General features: G+C 43.6%; 1 protein-coding gene across 7 annotated transcripts in view; it reads left to right on the forward strand.

Moving 5' to 3' along the window:
- Positions 1-16,695, forward strand: part of KANK1 (KN motif and ankyrin repeat domains 1) — a 206,645-nt gene that overhangs the window by 181,232 nt on the left and 8,718 nt on the right. For 6 of the 7 annotated variants that reach the window (XM_055087151.1, XM_055087152.1, XM_007129199.4 and 3 more), the window contains 7 exons: positions 4,577-4,774; positions 5,427-5,535; positions 6,713-6,955; positions 8,575-8,662; positions 11,686-11,905; positions 14,272-14,414; positions 15,052-15,252. In XM_055087151.1, the coding sequence (XP_054943126.1) occupies positions 4,577-4,774; positions 5,427-5,535; positions 6,713-6,955; positions 8,575-8,662; positions 11,686-11,905; positions 14,272-14,414; positions 15,052-15,252 (1,202 nt within the window). The remainder of the gene's footprint in view (positions 1-4,576; positions 4,775-5,426; positions 5,536-6,712; positions 6,956-8,574; positions 8,663-11,685; positions 11,906-14,271; positions 14,415-15,051; positions 15,253-16,695) is intronic. The other variant, XM_028493904.2, reaches the window with a different exon arrangement.

Genomic DNA, 16,695 nt, shown 5'->3' on the forward strand with positions numbered 1-16,695 from the left:
TAAAAGTTTTCCTTTTTTTTTTTTTTTTTGCGGTATGTGGGCCTCTCGCTGTTGTGGCCTCTCCCGTTGCGGGGCACAGGCTCCGGACGCGCAGGCTCAGCGGCCATGGCTCACGGGCCGAGCCGCTCTGCGGCATGTGGGATCTTCCCGGACCAGGGCACGAACCCGTGTCCCCTGCATCGGCAGGCAGGCTCTCAACCACTGCGCCACCAGGGAAGCCCCTTTAATTTTTTTTTTTTTTTTTTTTTTTGCGGAAAAGTTTTCCTTTTAAGTTACTTATTTTTCATTACAGTTTGCCTTAGCTAGTAGTATAATTATCCATGTATTAAATGCTAAGTGCACTTTAGAATTAGAATTAATACCTCGAGGATGCTTTTATTTTCCAGAACATTGAGATTTCTGTCATTTGCTGTCTTTTAGTTATCACTAATCTGGTCAAGTCATAAAATGAAGCTCATGCTTTATTGGCATTTATGGCCATTATAAGTTTGAGTTAACGATTGAAGACCACACAGTTGCCCACTCCCCTGTTCACTAACTCCCCAGTGGTGCCTTCGGAAACTGTTGCGCCCTGGGGGGAATTTTGAGCAGCTAGGCCATAGTACCAGACTTATGAAGGTGTTTGGTGATTACTCTTGTTGTTTTACCCTTATTGTTTGCATAGCATTTACTATTGGTCATGGACTTCTACCATTAGTGGTCCAGGGCTGCTAACTAAACCAACAATAATTCCTAATAATTCACATGGTCCAAGTTGATGGAGTGAAACCGGAGGGAAGTCTAAACTCTTGTTTTTTTTATTCTGGTACGCGGGCCTCTCACTGTTGTGGCCTCTCCAGTTAAGGAGCACAGGCTCCGCGGCCACGGCTCACGGGCCCAGCCGCTCTGCGGCATGTGGGATCTTCCCGGACCGGGGCACGAACCCGTGTTCCCTGCATCGGCAGGTGGTCTCTCAACCACTGCGCCACCAGGGAAGCCCCCTAAACTCTTGGTTTTGGCAGTCAAGTTTTACATTGTTTTCAGCAAATTTTTGATTGGTTAATTTAATTCACTGGTTCTCAATCCTAGTTGCACATTAGAATCATTTGCAGAGCTTTTACAAACTGCTAATACTTGGGCCCACCTGCAGATATTTCATTGTATCTGTATGTTTAAAAGCTTCGCCCCCAACTCAGGTGACTCTAAAGGACAGCCAGGGTTGAGACCATTGAATTTTGTTGGCCACTTTATTTTTGGCTTTCTTGGCCGCACTCTTCCTGTGTTTTACTGAAACACAGCAGTCATTTGTCAGTCTTAGGCTGGTGTGTGTGTCATCTTATGTGTGCCTGCTGACCGCAGTGGGTCTTTATCAAGTTCAGACAATTGTTTCTGGGTCACTCAAGAGAGCCAGAGTTTCAACACCATCTAAAAACCATTTTCTGGCAATAAAGGTGACAAATTTCCTCTGATCCAGCTAATGAGAGCTAGTTTAATGCTTAGCGTTGTTCTTTGCCTTGCTAGTTAGTCTTAACAGAATCCCTGTGACTTTCCATTGAATTACACAGGCATTTATTTAAGGCTTTCCATTGTCCAGCACTGTTCAGAGCACTGAAGAGGACCCCAGGTAAGAATGTAGCATGGAGGGACTCAGGGACTTCCATTCTCACAGAGCAAACACATGTGAACTGAGGAAATGGAGGGCAGGGTATATTCTGGTCTGGACAGTAAGTGCTGCAGAACAGTGAGGGGAAAAGATCTTTGTGGAATGGTATCATAGGAAGAAGACTAGAGGAAATAGAAATGGTGCCAAGCCTCGAAAAGAGTATGGGTAGAATTCTGCTGGCAAAGAAAGCTGAAATTCTAGGCCTAGTAAGGGAGTAAGACAGTCTAGTAAGGGAGGGCACAGAGGTGGGAGTAATTAAGTCACCAGACCACTCTGAATGAGTAGACGGTAGGAGTTGTTGAGCAGTTAAACTACCCCAGGAAAGAAGAAACTGTCCATGTTCATTGTGAAGGATCCTCAGATGCCTGCTTGAGAGGGTGGACCTTGATTGGAGAAGCTTTAAAAAGCCCTAGTTTACAAAATTAAGTTCTGGAGAAGAGGAGTATTTGCCTCCAGTGGGAAGATTATCTGGAAAAGGGCAGCAGGTGAGAAGTGTGGATTTACTGGGTTGTTAGAAATGTTCTAGTTCTGAATTAGGGAGGTGCTAACACAGGCATGTACATTTCTGAAAATGCATCATACTCCACACTGAAATTCTGTGCATTTTACTGTATATAAATTATACCTTAATTTAAAAATATTTTTTAAAGCCGTGTTTAGAAGGAAAGAGAACCTATGGATTAAAAGACTTTAAAAAACCATAGCAGCCAATGGAAATACAGGACTGAGGTTCTGATTCAAGCACTCTATAAAAAAAATTTTAAGAGATCATTGGAGAAATGTGAATACTGACCAGATATGTGATCATTTTAAATTCTCTTTTTGTAGATTTGATAGTTTTAGCTTTATACTTACTTTTTGAGAACTGTGTTAGGAATATATACTAAAATATTTATGAATGAAAGTGGTAGGGGGTCTTCAGCTTGTGCTTCAGAGGAATCCAGTGTGAGTGGTTGGAGGAGGGGTAGATGAGCCCAGATAGCTGGTCATTATTGAAGCTGGTGCTGGGGACAGAGGGGTTTATTATACTCTTGTCTACTTCTGTGGCTGTTTAAGGTTTCAATAACAAAACTATTTATGGATTTGCATTTTAAAAATCATTGTTGGTCCTTGAATGGAGAAGTGGTTAGTGAAAGTGTTTCTCTAGGAAGTATTCTGGTACTTGAGGATTAACATACTGAGACTCTTTGGAGGTTACTGCAGTAATTTCAAAGTAATGATGAATGAAGTTGGAAAAGGAGGAAGGAAGACAAATGCCCTGCTTTGTTTACTTCAAGTAAGGCAAAGGCACTTGAGACATTTCTTACTTGCTGTTAGGGGGACACATCAGGTCGTGGGGGCAATTGAATATTATTTGGAGGACTACAGTTAGTACTGTCTGTGTGGGCTGAGGAGGGAGGTGGATTTATGAAGGAATCACCAGGGAGCTCCCCGTGCCTCCGGAGCTAGAGGAGGGAGCATTGTGAATGGACGAAGTACCATTCGCAGAATTGGGAAGTGTCAGCCACACTGAAAATTCTGTGATATACTTGTGTGTGTGTGTGTGTGTGTGTGTATAAATTACGTAATAATAATCCAATTTTTCTGCTTCACCAGTAAACAAATATTTTTTAAAATGTAGTTTAATTTCTTTTTTTTTTTTTAGAAATTTATTTATTTTTTATTTGTTTATTTTTGGCTGCATTGGGTCTTCGTTGCCACGCACGCACTTTCTCTAGTTGCCGCGAGCAGGGGCTACTCTTTGTTGAGGTGCGGGCTTCTCATTGCGGTGGCTTCTCTTGTTGCGGAGCATGGGCTCTAGGCACGTGGGCTTCAGTAGTTGCGGCACGCAGGCTGAGTAGTTGTGGCTTGTGGGCTCTAGAGCGCAGGCTCAGTAGTTGTGGTGCACAGGCTTAGTTGCTCCGCAGCACATGGGATCTTCCCGGACCAGGGATCGAACCCGTGTCCCTTGCACTGGCAGGTGGATTCTTACCACTGTGCCACCAGGGAAGTCCAGTAAACAAATATTAAGTATCTAACATATGTAAAAGCAATCTAGAAGATGTGGTGAGAGAAACAAAGTTGATCAGAACCATGTGGCACCCTCAAAATATTTACAGACAAGAAGGGAGTCTAAGACAAACGAATCAGCTACTACATTGTATTATAGATCCTATAAGAGAGTCTGAAAGATGGGCCATGAGAGTTCAGAGAAAGGAGAGTTAATTTCCGGTAGGGAGATGTGGGAAGGCCCGGAAGAGGAAGCGATGGGAAGGTTGGCCATGTGAGAGGGAGGGTGGGGAAGGAACATCACCAGGTAGAAGAAAATAAGCTAAGGCAGGTGTGCTCTCAGGAGACTAAGAAACCCCACTTTCTACACTGGGAGGAGTTCAGTCTACTGGGGTGCAGTTCGCACCCCAAAAAGGACCACAGGTATAGTGGGAAATAAACTTGGAGAGGTAAGTTGGAGCCAAGTGGCAGATGGTGTAGAATCTGGCTAAATAGTATGAACTACGTTTCCTGAGTGGTGGGGAGCTTTTTAGGTTTTTCAGGTTTCATTTTAGCTGGAGTAAGGATGGGATTTGAGCTGAGTGGGAGTTTTACTCTGCAGCAGTGCGGGAGAGGAGGAAATGTGAAGGAAAGGGGACAGTCAGGATGCTACACTGGTGGCCCAGGCCAAAATTAGGTGGTAGCACCAGAACAGAGAGAAGAGAGGAGGCACTGTGGAGTTTGACCGATCCAGATGTGGTCATAAAGGGAAGGGATCACAGTCAAGAAGGCCTTGGGGGTTTGATTTTGGTTGGCTTGGCTATTAATGCCAATTATGCAAAAAGAAAACACCAGAAAAGCACTTGAGAAAAGGATGAGTTGCAAGAATTTTTTTTTTTATACCATTTAACCCATTTTATTTGGTCCTAGCATCACACACTTCTACAACCTTCTCCTTCCTGACAGGCAGTAATTTGGAATACACCTGTAAGTGTGGAAGTCTTCAATCAGGAGGGCCATTAAACTCCCAGACATCCCGGCATGAGCAAGAGGTGGGGGCCACGGAAGGGAAGCCCATCAGCAGCCAGGATACCTTCCCCACTCAGGAAAGCACGCTGTCTCCAGTGAACCTGACAGACGACCAGATAGCCGCTGGCCTCTATGGTAACTTTCCTCACTCACGGCCCCTCTCGGCATCAGGGTTCTAGGACCAGAGTTGTCAGCATTCCAGTCTAATGCCAGTGTGCCTTATAAATTGACCTGGAAGAACGATTACACAGTTGTTAGGAAGGTAGGCCTAGAATATCTTTAAGATTATCAAAGAAAGCCATGCAATCCCCTTAAGAAAACTCATCTGATGTTGCAAATTACAAAATATTTTAAGCAGCATTTCACTCTTTCATAGTCTGGCAGGTATAAATTCTTTTCCAGGTTATCTCAACTGAAAAAAAAAAAAGGACTAATAATCCCTATCTTAGTGCCTAGATGGTTTCTGAGGATCAAGTGAGACGTGACATCACTTTATAAACAGTAAAGCCTGATACAGATGCTAGTTGTCACTGCTTTTGTTATGTCTGGAAGGATGAATGGATTTTTTTTTTCTCCATTTAAAGAACATTATTAATGGAACTTTGAAGTATTTTCTTTGCACGCACACAATTTTACAGTGGATTTTGGGCAAGTTTCTCATATATACATGTCAAGATCTATATTAACATGAATAAAAAAATGTACATGAAGAAAGAGTACCTATTCACTTAGCTTGTATGGGTATGAGTTGTATTAACTTTGGTCACCATGATTCACTTTTCCACAGTATGTACAAATAATGAAAGTACGCTGAAGTCCATCATGAAGAAGAAAGATGCCAACAAAGATTCAAATGGAGCGAAAAAGAATCTTCAGTTTGTTGGCATTAATGGAGGGTAAGGAAAGATGGTGGTACTAGTGTTTATATGTGGTCTGTCTGTTTCCTTTGCCTCCTGCCTATTCAAGTCATATTTAAAGGTGCCTAGTCTGGAATGCTACCACATCTGGGTGACGGAAGATTCCCTCCTCAGAAAGGTGCATTTGGGCTTCTCTTCTCTCTTCTTGCTATCCTTAAGGATATTTCACTCTTGAAAGGATACGTGATGAAGCTGAGTAATTTACATCTTCTCACCTCTGATCTGAAACAAATGGTCTTCAACAAAAGCAACAGGCATCAGGTTCCCTGTTGGACAGCTTGTACTTAACTGTATCCGAACTGAGCAACAACCAGAGACTGAGAACATCGCTCCATGGTCCAGGGATAGTCATCCACTCCTTCAGAATGGGTTGTTTTGCTTAGCTCTCCATGTTTACAAACAAAATAGTAGGGCCTTTCACCTGAAGAGTAACCTCGCCATGCCATCAGTTCTTTGCTTTCTAAATAGAATGTGTTTTAGTTGTTTATTCCTTCTCCTTTAATTGGCCCAGATAAATAGTTAAGCCTGTTTGTCCTCCTACAGTTGAATCAAAGCAATTAATCTATTAATCCATTCATGGCCTTGACAAGAAAGCAATAGTGCAGAGTTAGTTGAGATAATATTTATAGTAAAGCGTACCACAAAGATATAACTTAGTGCTGTCTGTTTTCCAAACCTTTAACGTTTTATTGCGTAATATGTCCCACAGTTTGGAGAGTGTGTACCAGAGAAACTATTGGTAACTTACATAATATGTTCACCTTGGACACTGGGAAAATTAATGGTACAAAATAAGAAGAATGAAAGGGGGAAAGAAAAGGAACAGGAAAGATGAGAAACTACAGACTTGGTTTCCATAAAATGAATTTCCTTTTATTTATATTAAGCCAGAGGTGCTATATATATATATTTTTTTTTTTTTTTCTGCAAGTGGTATGTGATACCACTTGGCAACCTCGGTTATTCCTTGTAAGTGAGAACCCATTCAGAACCACCAGACTTCTAAATAGACCTTACTCCGAACTTCTAAGTACAGGGTCTCAAACCACTGATGACATTTCTGGAGTCAGTTAGCAGGTTTCCCTTCATGAACATTTCTGTCACTGGGTCTTTATGGGCACACCTTGCATCTCCTGAACTCCCAATTGCCACCTAGGTATGAAACCACTTCAAGTGATGATTCCAGCTCAGATGAAAGCTCTTCTTCCGAGTCAGATGACGAGTGTGATGTCCCTGAGTATCCTCCTGAGGAAGAGGAGGAGGAAGAGGAGGACGAAGACACTCGGGGAATGGCAGAAGGCCACCATGCAGTTAATGTGGAAGGTTTCACGTCCAACAGGGTGGAAGATGAAATGCAGGTTCCAGAATGTGAACCTGAGAAGGTGGAAATCAGAGAGAGGTGTGGTACATTCCCCCCCCCCTCCCCTCACCCTTCCCATGTGTGATGTACTTTGGCAGTAGAATTGGCCGATTAGGAGACTGTGCAGTTGAATCTATGAGTTTGGTCTTTCCAGTCACCAAAGGAGGGCTAAACTTGACCTGTGCCTCAGAGGTGTGTACCTCTTGTCATGATGCTAATAAATACAAGTGCAAAAATGATAACTGCTAGATCTCTTACAGTAGCAAAGAGAAGGGCTTGATATCTGTTAACCTTTGTTTCTTTAACTATTTGCTATCTATTTTTACATGTGGAGTCACCATCCGCATAATTGTTAAGCACCACTAAAGCTTCCATTGTTTGAACAATCCACCTTATATTTAAAGGTATATTAGAATTTTTTGTGACCAACACATTTCGCATTTTAAAGTTTCAGATTTTATCATTAGCCATTTATCCTCATACAGGTGTCAGTACTGTTAGTATAGGATCACTGTGTGTGAGAGGAACAGGTTTTGGCCTCAACCAAAGATCACACTTACTATAAAGATGATGTAATCAGTCACATGCCCATATTTTGTTGCTCATTGAGTGATTGGGAACACCACAAGAATGGGTTTGGGAATGTTGTAAACAGCAGCTGAAATATCAAATAAACACTCTGGTTGGCTGAAAAATGTACCTAAAAGTGTAGTCAATTTTAAAGACTTAACAAATATGGAGTTGATGCTTATAAAACAGGAGAGAGTAAAATAGTTGGAAATTTCAGTATGGTTTTTCACCACGTGAAGTGTAACTAGAACATTTCAGAAAACTTATCTCTTACTTGGCAAACGAATGTTTAACTGCATTAACACAAGGTAAGTGTCTTTAGTTTATATTTCCACGTATTTTCAAATGGCTCAATATCTTGACATCTGTTGGTTTTTTTTTGAACAGCTTTATTGAGGTATAATTTATATACCATATGTCGTCTGACTTTTTTTTTTTTTTTTTAATGTGGTACGCGGGCCTCTCACTGTTGTGGCCTCTCCCGTTGCGGAGCACAGGCTCCGGGCGCGCAGGCTCAGCGGCCATGGCTCACGGGCCCAGCCGCTCCGCGGCATGTGGGATTTTCCCGGACCGGGGCACGGACCCGTGTCCCCTGCATCGGCAGGCGGACTCTCAACCACTGCGCCACCATGGAAGCCCTGACTTTTAAGTTTATATTTTCATGTGGGTTAAACAAACACTTCCTGAGTCACCAGATGTGATTTCAGATGTGTGGTCCACTGGTCAGCATAATGGATAGGTGGTAATTCAGACCTCTTCGAGAGTAAAAATATTTTCAAGAATTTAGAACAAAAGGAGCAAAAAATATCCAAGTGTTATTCCATAATGTCACACAGGCCAGAGTGGTGAAGCCGAAAGCTGCCCTCATGAAAAGATCCGAGCTCTGGCTGGAGGCCTTGGCTCTGTATGGTAACGTCAGTCCTCGGACGCCTAGACTGCACCAGGCAAGCACTAGCAGCAGCACCACAACCTGCCAAGGTTGACCTGGGGCCTCCGGTCTTGTAAAGGGTTACCGAGTTTGAGGTAAAAATGCCTTTCCTTTTGTGGCCAGTCATGAGCTCTCTTTCTTTTATTTTTTCCCCTTCTAGATATGAACTAAGTGAAAAGATGTTGTCTGCATGCAGCTTACTGAAAAATAACATAAATGACCCCAAAGCTTTGACCAGCAAGGATATGGTGAGTCTGACCTACAGACACTGTCTCCAGTCTGCACAAAGTGCCTGAGTGGAGACCACAGTTAAGGCATCTCTAGCCTGCCCCTGAGCTGTTGTTGCCTGCACGCTTTTCCCCCAGACTATTCCTAGTGTGTGTGGACAGAGTGAATATCCTGCTGCCCTGCTCACCAGACCACCCCGTGAACGTTTCCCTCAGGCCTGATTTCAGATCTCCTTTCTCCACCCTGTACTTTGCTTGGGAGCTGAGCATCTGCGAGGCATATAGTTGCACATGGAAAGGAGGGCTGATTTCAGTCATTCGTCATCTTTATGCATGTTCTGTTGCTTACAGAACCTTGTGATCTAGGGAGCAGAATCCCAGAATTTTTTAAATTAGCCTTTGTTTTTAAGAGAAACCTATCTGGACCGAGGTCAGCATTCCTTTCAATTATGAAACTGCATATTATGTTCTGATGTGGAATGCAGGCAGTCACTATTTTTAAACCTAGAAATAACTGCACTTATCTTCTCGCAGCTTGAGATTCAGAAGCAAAGAGGTTGGTGGTTGCCTTAGGGAGCATGAATAGCATAATATAGGACAGATAAATGTTTCCATGGCAATGGTGAATCTGATATCCTTTACAAGTATTGCTCTCCCATGCATTGGTGACATTTATATGTGTGGCTTCTTTCATAGGTTAGACCAGCCTTCTGGTTGACAGCTCTATTCAGTGCACTGAGAAAGTGTAGCATCTCATGTTATTTTAGATAGTAATGTGCATTTGAATCTTTGCATATTAGCAGTAGATTTAATATGAAGTTTTATGCTAAATAACTTAAGTCCGCAGCTGGTGAGAAGATTGTTTCATAGGTCTCACAGGCTTATAGAATTATGAAACCAAAATGTTAAGAGTAGAAGGGATTTATGGAATTATCTAACGCTGGAAAGGCAAATAGTCTTCCTCATTACAACAAACACAATCTGAAGAAGAATTGGTGACAGCTGGCACAGGCGTGAGAAGTATATGGGTGCATGTGTCTACGAGGCCACTCTCTTCTGCTTTAAAGTCCATCCTGCTTTAACTGAGGCCCTAAAGATTACGAGTCTTGCCTGGAGTGTCAACTGCTAGTTAATGCTGGGACTAGATCATACCTGTCTGAAGTACTGGTCCATGTTTTGTTTATCCCAGCTAAAGCATATTACCTTATTATATGGCACGTTTTTTAAAAAAAAAAATTATGGTATCTTCTCCTATTTGTTTATATTGCTATAGAAACTTAAATACTTAAATTTATCAGAGCCAGCTGAATCTTGACCTTAAAATACTGTGCTGAAAAAGGAGCCTGGCAATGATGTTTATAGAAGGAAATACTGAACGAAGTCCCTGGCCTGGACATGGATCTACATGTTGAACTCCATCAGTATAGACTAAGTGCCTGTCTACGCCTTGGTCACAAATAGTCAAACCAGGAAAGGTCACTGCAGTGTTAATATTTCTCAGTAGGTTTAACCTGAACTTAAAACTGGCTTTCAGACCCCAGATTTTATAGCTTTAATACACTTTTTCTTTTCCCCTCGCCAAAATACTAGGTTATGTGGTCCTCAGGGAGGACTTTACATTTTTGTAGCCCCAGTTGTCAAGTATTTTGTCAGGTACATACTCCAGGATTGGTACATTTTTTTGTTGATTGCATATTCATTCAGTAAAGAAGTGTTTAAAGTGCTCTGCTCTGAAAAGTCTTGGACATGTGAATGATCACAATGCCAGGGCCATGTAACCATGTCAGGACACTGAATATGTAGCTATAACTGAGTTCGACACCCAGACGACATAATTTCCCTTCCTTCTGTGTGAGGCATCCAAAAAATGAAATCTGAATATGTGAAAGAGTGAGCAGAAGAAAAGAAAAATTAGGTGAATTGTTTCCTGGCCAGGACCCTTTTCCTCCAGTGACCCAAACTATGATTGAATTGGATACACCTGAATAATTAGTAGCAGGAAGATAGAGAGATGGGTGTGTTCTATAATTCCAGTTCCACCTTTTCTATAGAAAGAAGACTACATGGGTTCTGGTGCTTTTGACATAAGCTTTCCATCTTTCTTGATATATTTTTAAACTTTCAAAGAACAAGCAAAGCACAAATGAATGATAAACTCATATGAAAGAGGGCCCATGAAAAAAGCATTGTAGTTTTCCCCATCACCAGCACTGGCTCTACCCAGTCTGCATTGAACTTCATGTCCAAGTTTGACTTGATCATCCATGAAACAAATGCCAAGTTCATGTGTCTGCAGCCTAAGGGAAAGCAAGTGGGGCTGATGACCAGATACAGATGATCCTAATGGGAAAAAGTAATTTGTTTCAGACTTGCTTTTTATTCCCTTTCTGTGGTTGAACATTTGTATTGGGCATGGAGTAGGAATTGGGTTGCCTGCATGGTTATGGTCTCCCCGCCTAGTGCTGTGGAGATGCTGAAGGAGTTGAAGTTGGTCTGGACAGGAAGGAAGCAGCATAATTGTGTTAAGTAATTTCTCCTGTCCTGATTACTATGAAAATCATTTGCAAGGCCAGCATACCTACATAATATTAATAGGTTCAGTAATAAATGGAGCCTGGCCTAAGTGGTTTACATGTATTGCCTCATTTGTCCTCATCACAAACACTGTGAAGGAAAGGTATTTTTATTATCCCCATTTTGCAGGTGAGGAAACGGAGGCACAGAATAAGTATCTTCCCCAGCATCGAACACTCGTCAGTAGCAGAGTCAGAATTTGAACCTCGGTGGTATAATCCTTGCACAGTGCTATAGGCCTGTTTTATAGAAGTTACAATATGTTTGTGTGTTAAAATCAGGAAGGATGCTTCAGTCTGGAATTTGAGGCTTCTCTGAGAGCTCTGGGTTTCATTAGTTGTTTTTTGAGAGCAAATTCTATTTGCACACACTTTTGACTATAAAAGGCCTGGTTTCTTAGGCTTTCAGCTAGGTCTCAGAAAGGTCTATAAATAGAAGAACTAATGGTCGATGGCTCGGTGTTTTGGCAGCGGTTCTGTCTGAACACTCTCCAGCACGAGTGGTTCCGCGTGTCCAGTCAGAAGTCAGCCATCCCAGCCATGGTGGGGGACTACATAGCTGCTTTTGAGACCATCTCCCCAGACATCCTGCGTCATATCATCAACATGGCGGACGGGAACGGCAACACCGCCCTCCATTACAGTGTGTCCCACTCCAACTTCGAGATTGTCAAGCTGCTTTTGGACGCTGGTACGTTGGGTGTCCCTGTCTCTTCTCTAACAGACTCGGGTTGTGACTCATTTAGAAGGAGCTGGTTGATCCACTCCCCACTTCTGTGACCATCCTAAAAGCCTTTTCATTGCTTTCCCCGTGATGTGCCAAGAATCGTTCTTGAGTCATTCATGGGAGGCTTGAGGTTTAAACAAAACGGGGTGACACAGATTCCAGATCTGTTTTGAAAGGAGGTGTTGAGGATGTTCTTGCTGCAGTTTAGCTGTGTTCAGATGAGTTGTATCCTTGGTAACACACATGACTCATGTTCCTGCCTGAGTTGAATCATGCAGCCTTGGTGGGTTCACTCTCAAGAGGCAGAATGCTGCTCCTGGGTCCAGAGTCAAAGCTTTAGTGTTTGTGAGCTGCTCTCTTTGTCCTTGTTCCTTGACCCCTCTCCAGCCGCCTTGCAGAGCTGTGCAGTTAGTCAAGATGGGGGCCAAGCAAAGCCACTGTAACGGATTGTGGTAGAATCAACACCATTCCTGCCAAAATACACCCTGTTCCTGGGGAATCAGCATAGAGAAAAGAAAATGTTATTCTTACATCTGAACCATAGTAACAAGAACACCGAAAATTTTTGTCCGTAATTGGAATTTGCCATTCCAGAATATAGCCAGTGGATGTATTAAACATGGAGTGAGGGGGTGGCACATAGAAGGGTCCCTTAGCGACATAGTGAGCTTTCAACTTCTTGTTCAAATGGAACAGCCCTGTGATACATTGAGTCTCTAAATCACTTTTATTTATTTTTGAAATACATATTTTTACTTCTAGTATAACTGATACAGAATTCACAGTACCTCAGTCTAATTAATGAGAACACAAGGTGAACATCTGATTTAGAATATGCAATACAGTTGTCTAATTTTCCCATTCTGCTTCTTGACCCAACTGTCCAATTTTTTTCTACTCTGTTTTGGGGATGTTGGATTAAGGCACAGAAGAAACCAAACAGATTTATCTTTTTTTTCTCTTCTAAGTTTGCTTGTCCCCAATTTAGGGGCCATGTTAGGATAAAACTGTTTCCAGCTTAAAGGAAGGAATTCCAAGCCTCCTTCCTTTCAGACTTGCCAGACTATAAACAGAGCTGGTGATACTGTCAGCCGGAGTTACTGTTTAAACAGAGAAGTGGATGATATCCAGGAAAGCTAAGAACAAGATTTCAGGGTTGCCCCCGAAAGTAACAGTTTAATCCACCCTTAGAAAATTTGCATGGACAAGATATTTTGGTAAATTAAACTATTTTAATTCCATTGTTGGATGGCTTTGGTTAATCACTTTTCTGGATTTACTTCACTCTTTACTGCTCACCATTATAGACTGAGATTGTGGCTTCGTAAAGCATGTTTGTGAATCTAGGATACTAGCAGCAACGGAGAAGAGGCGAACGCCAAAGAAACTGAGGAGCCTCAAAGACCATGTCTGCTCACCCGCTTCTCCATCAGACATCTTTTTTCTTTTCTTTTTCCTTTTCTACGTTAAAAAATATGCACTACTGTAAATGCCCTTATGTCCCTAGTATGCAGTTGTTTTAGAACTCAAGAACGTTTTCACGGTACCTTCTCTTCTCACTCCCAGTGATGGAAACACCCTAAGCATTTTAATTATATCTGGTCGCACATAAAAAGCTTCTTTCCTGCACTCTCCATTCCCTTCATTTTATTAGAAAGTGCAGAAGGAATTTTAAAAGGCCTGGAGGATAATTTAGGCCCTGAAGACTCCTTAAGAATTACAGGACTAGAAAAGGTCTGGGTTATTGGATCTGGGAGTCCCTGACAGTCTCTAAGGGACTTAACTGCAGTTGCTGTCAGACCACGATTCCTAGAGCTGGGTGTCGTGTGATTGGAATTCTGCTTCCAAGGGCCCCAAACAAGTCAGAGCAGCAAACTCAGGGTCTCAGAGTGAGCAGTGGTTTATGAGTGGGGAAAGCCATATTCAGTGTTCCCTACGTAAGCCTTTACAAGTCCTTTTGTGGCCTTCTTCACTCCAAGGTGGTGATTTCCTAGGCGCAGATTAGTGTCTAGATCCCACGTTATTGTTTATTCTTCAAAGCAACCATTACTTAGAACAGCCTCCCAGACCTCCAGGCTGTTGCAGTTCAACCACCAGTTGCAAACAAGAGGTGCTATGAGAGCTTGCTGTCATTTCTCATGAAATAGAAAAAAATTTTTTTCTTTGGTTTGGTATGAAACATCTCTCACATTTCCTTCTGAGTCACTCTGGGACTTTGACTCCCTAAGGCCATTTCACTGGGCTTTTCTAAACTCCATACCTTTAGTTCATGGGGACAACTGATGCTGTTAGGAGATGGCCCCTCCCTAAAGAGACTCATGTCTTTTCAGATGTATGTAACGTGGATCACCAGAACAAGGCGGGGTATACGCCCATCATGCTGGCAGCCCTCGCCGCTGTGGAAGCAGAGAAGGACATGCGAGTTGTGGAAGAACTCTTTGCCTGTGGGGACGTGAACGCCAAAGCCAGCCAGGTGAACGCGCTTGCTTCCAGGGTTTGTGCTGGCTGATGCAGCTCTGACCTGCACGGGTGCCCCTGCTGTGCTCTCGCCACTCAGCACAGTCCATGCGGCTGCCCGGTGGTCCTTATGACCAAACACACCAAGGAAACACTGGCTTAACTTCACATTGGAAACTTCTCCCTCCGTTACCTTGCGTTCTCTCTGGAGTAGTGTGCATGTAGACCGTGGGTCAGCCTGCCCGTAAGTGACTAGGGATCCCCACCATCTACCTGGTGACCACTGTTTCCTGACTGTCTCCGTGTTATAGCATCTTCATGCCCGGCACAGAGTGCCTCTCATCCAGATGTGTTCACAGTTGACTTGTGACCATCTTCTGAACTTTTCCAGCTCCTTGCTGTCATGAGACAGATCCTCCAAGCTAAAGGGAAAAATGAACTCATTACGTTATGGTCTTACTTATTAGCTCATAGCTCACGAGAAACTAGTTTTTCCAATGCCTTTCCACCACTGGGCCCCAGGTAATTCCATGCCCACGTTTTCCCTTGTCATCACTCTCCCTCCTCCCCTTCCCCCGGCACAGCCCCACTGCAGGTCACGCACTGCCAGCCCAGCATGTGCTTCTGAAGTCTGCTGTCATTTCTTCCCACAGGCAGGACAGACAGCCCTCATGCTGGCTGTCAGTCATGGGCGGATAGACATGGTGAAGGGCCTGCTGGCCTGTGGGGCTGACGTCAACATCCAGGACGACGAAGGCTCCACCGCCCTGATGTGTGCCAGCGAGCACGGGCACGTGGAGATCGTCAAGCTGCTGCTGGCCCAGCCAGGCTGCAATGGCCACCTGGAGGACAATGTAAGCTGTCTCCAATGGTCCTGCAGGCCCCTGGCCTGGACACAGTTGCGGCGGTGGGGGTGGGGGTGCTGTGAGTGCTGCTTGACCAGCGGAGAGAACAAATCCTCCCTTATTCTCCTCAGGGATTTGTGTTGCCATCCAGGCCACTTCCCTTCACGGCCCAGCGTGGTAGCCTTTACTCTTTGCAAACTAATACTCCCATTAACTAAAGCCAAAGGCAGAAAGATAAATAGGCCTCACCCCAAAAATTTATAAAAGAAAGAAGGTGATGGGCATGTACGAGAACCAGTATACTGAAGTGGAATAAACAGATTTACAATACAGAATCAAATGTAGTAGGCAGTGTAGGCAACTAGTGGGTGCACTACGAAGAGAGGACCAGGCCCCCGGTCCATTTGGAAACCCTGCACCGGGGCCCATCAAAGTAAATAATTTGTGACATTTTAATTGGCTAGGGGATCCGGACTATCTTGGCTTCTTTTCAGCACATCTTCGCACTCCTCCTTGGGCTGTTCCCATCATTGTCACTCTCATCTCCTTCCTCTCCCCGTTCCCAAGCTGTCCCATTCCCAGATAACCCCTTGACTGGAAAACATTCCAAGGAAACCTGCTGCTCTGGATGTCTCTAGACCAAAGGGGAGGAGTACCAATAGGTCACAGCACAGGAACTAACATTTAGGTGGCGACATGGTCCAAAGGCCCCAGAGGTCTGGCTGGGTTGCTTCTGTTTTTGAAAGTTTATCTCTGTGGAGCACAGGTTTGGACCAGAGCTTCCATCAGCCCCAAACACTAAAAGGCTAGAGGGAAAACATCCCCCTTTGCACCAAACTTGAGATCCTCGTGGGCTCACGCCAACAGGAAGAGCAAATCAGTGCAGGTATTTACTGGCAGGAAGGACTGACTGGTTTCTGCAGTTGCAGTGGCCTCCCCAGGAGCACATGAGCTGCGGTTGCACCAGATTCCCTTTACTTCCACTGCAGCAGAGGGCCAGTTTCCAGCTTCTCTTTCCTTGAGAACAGTCTATGTTTCGTGTGCCTCGTTTTTGTTTGTTTGCATTTACTTCTACTCTTAGCAAAGAACAGCTGGTAGGTCTAATAATAAGAGGCCATTGCGCCACAGTAACTTCCAGAAATCCTGGTCCCCTCTGCTCGTTGTCTACTTCCTTATCCTTAAAGGAATGGGAGGGGCATCCAGCTGGCCTCCAGAAGAAAAGTAACTCCCAGAATTCAGAGTAGGAGGGAGGACTATAAGGTTCAAACTACACACAAATTGTTGCCTGCTGCTGGTGACCAGAAGGGCATCCTTATTCCAAGAATAGACAGAAAATAAGTTGTGCTGTTTTTTTGTCTTTTTATTGTTACTACTTTTGATTGAGGTATAGTTGATGTCCAGAATGCTATTTTTGTCTTGATGCATCTTTTTTTTTTTTTTTTTTGTGGTACG

The sequence above is a fragment of the Physeter macrocephalus genome, chromosome 9 (assembly GCF_002837175.3).
Source record: "Physeter macrocephalus isolate SW-GA chromosome 9, ASM283717v5, whole genome shotgun sequence".
NCBI lineage: Eukaryota > Metazoa > Chordata > Mammalia > Artiodactyla > Physeteridae > Physeter > Physeter macrocephalus.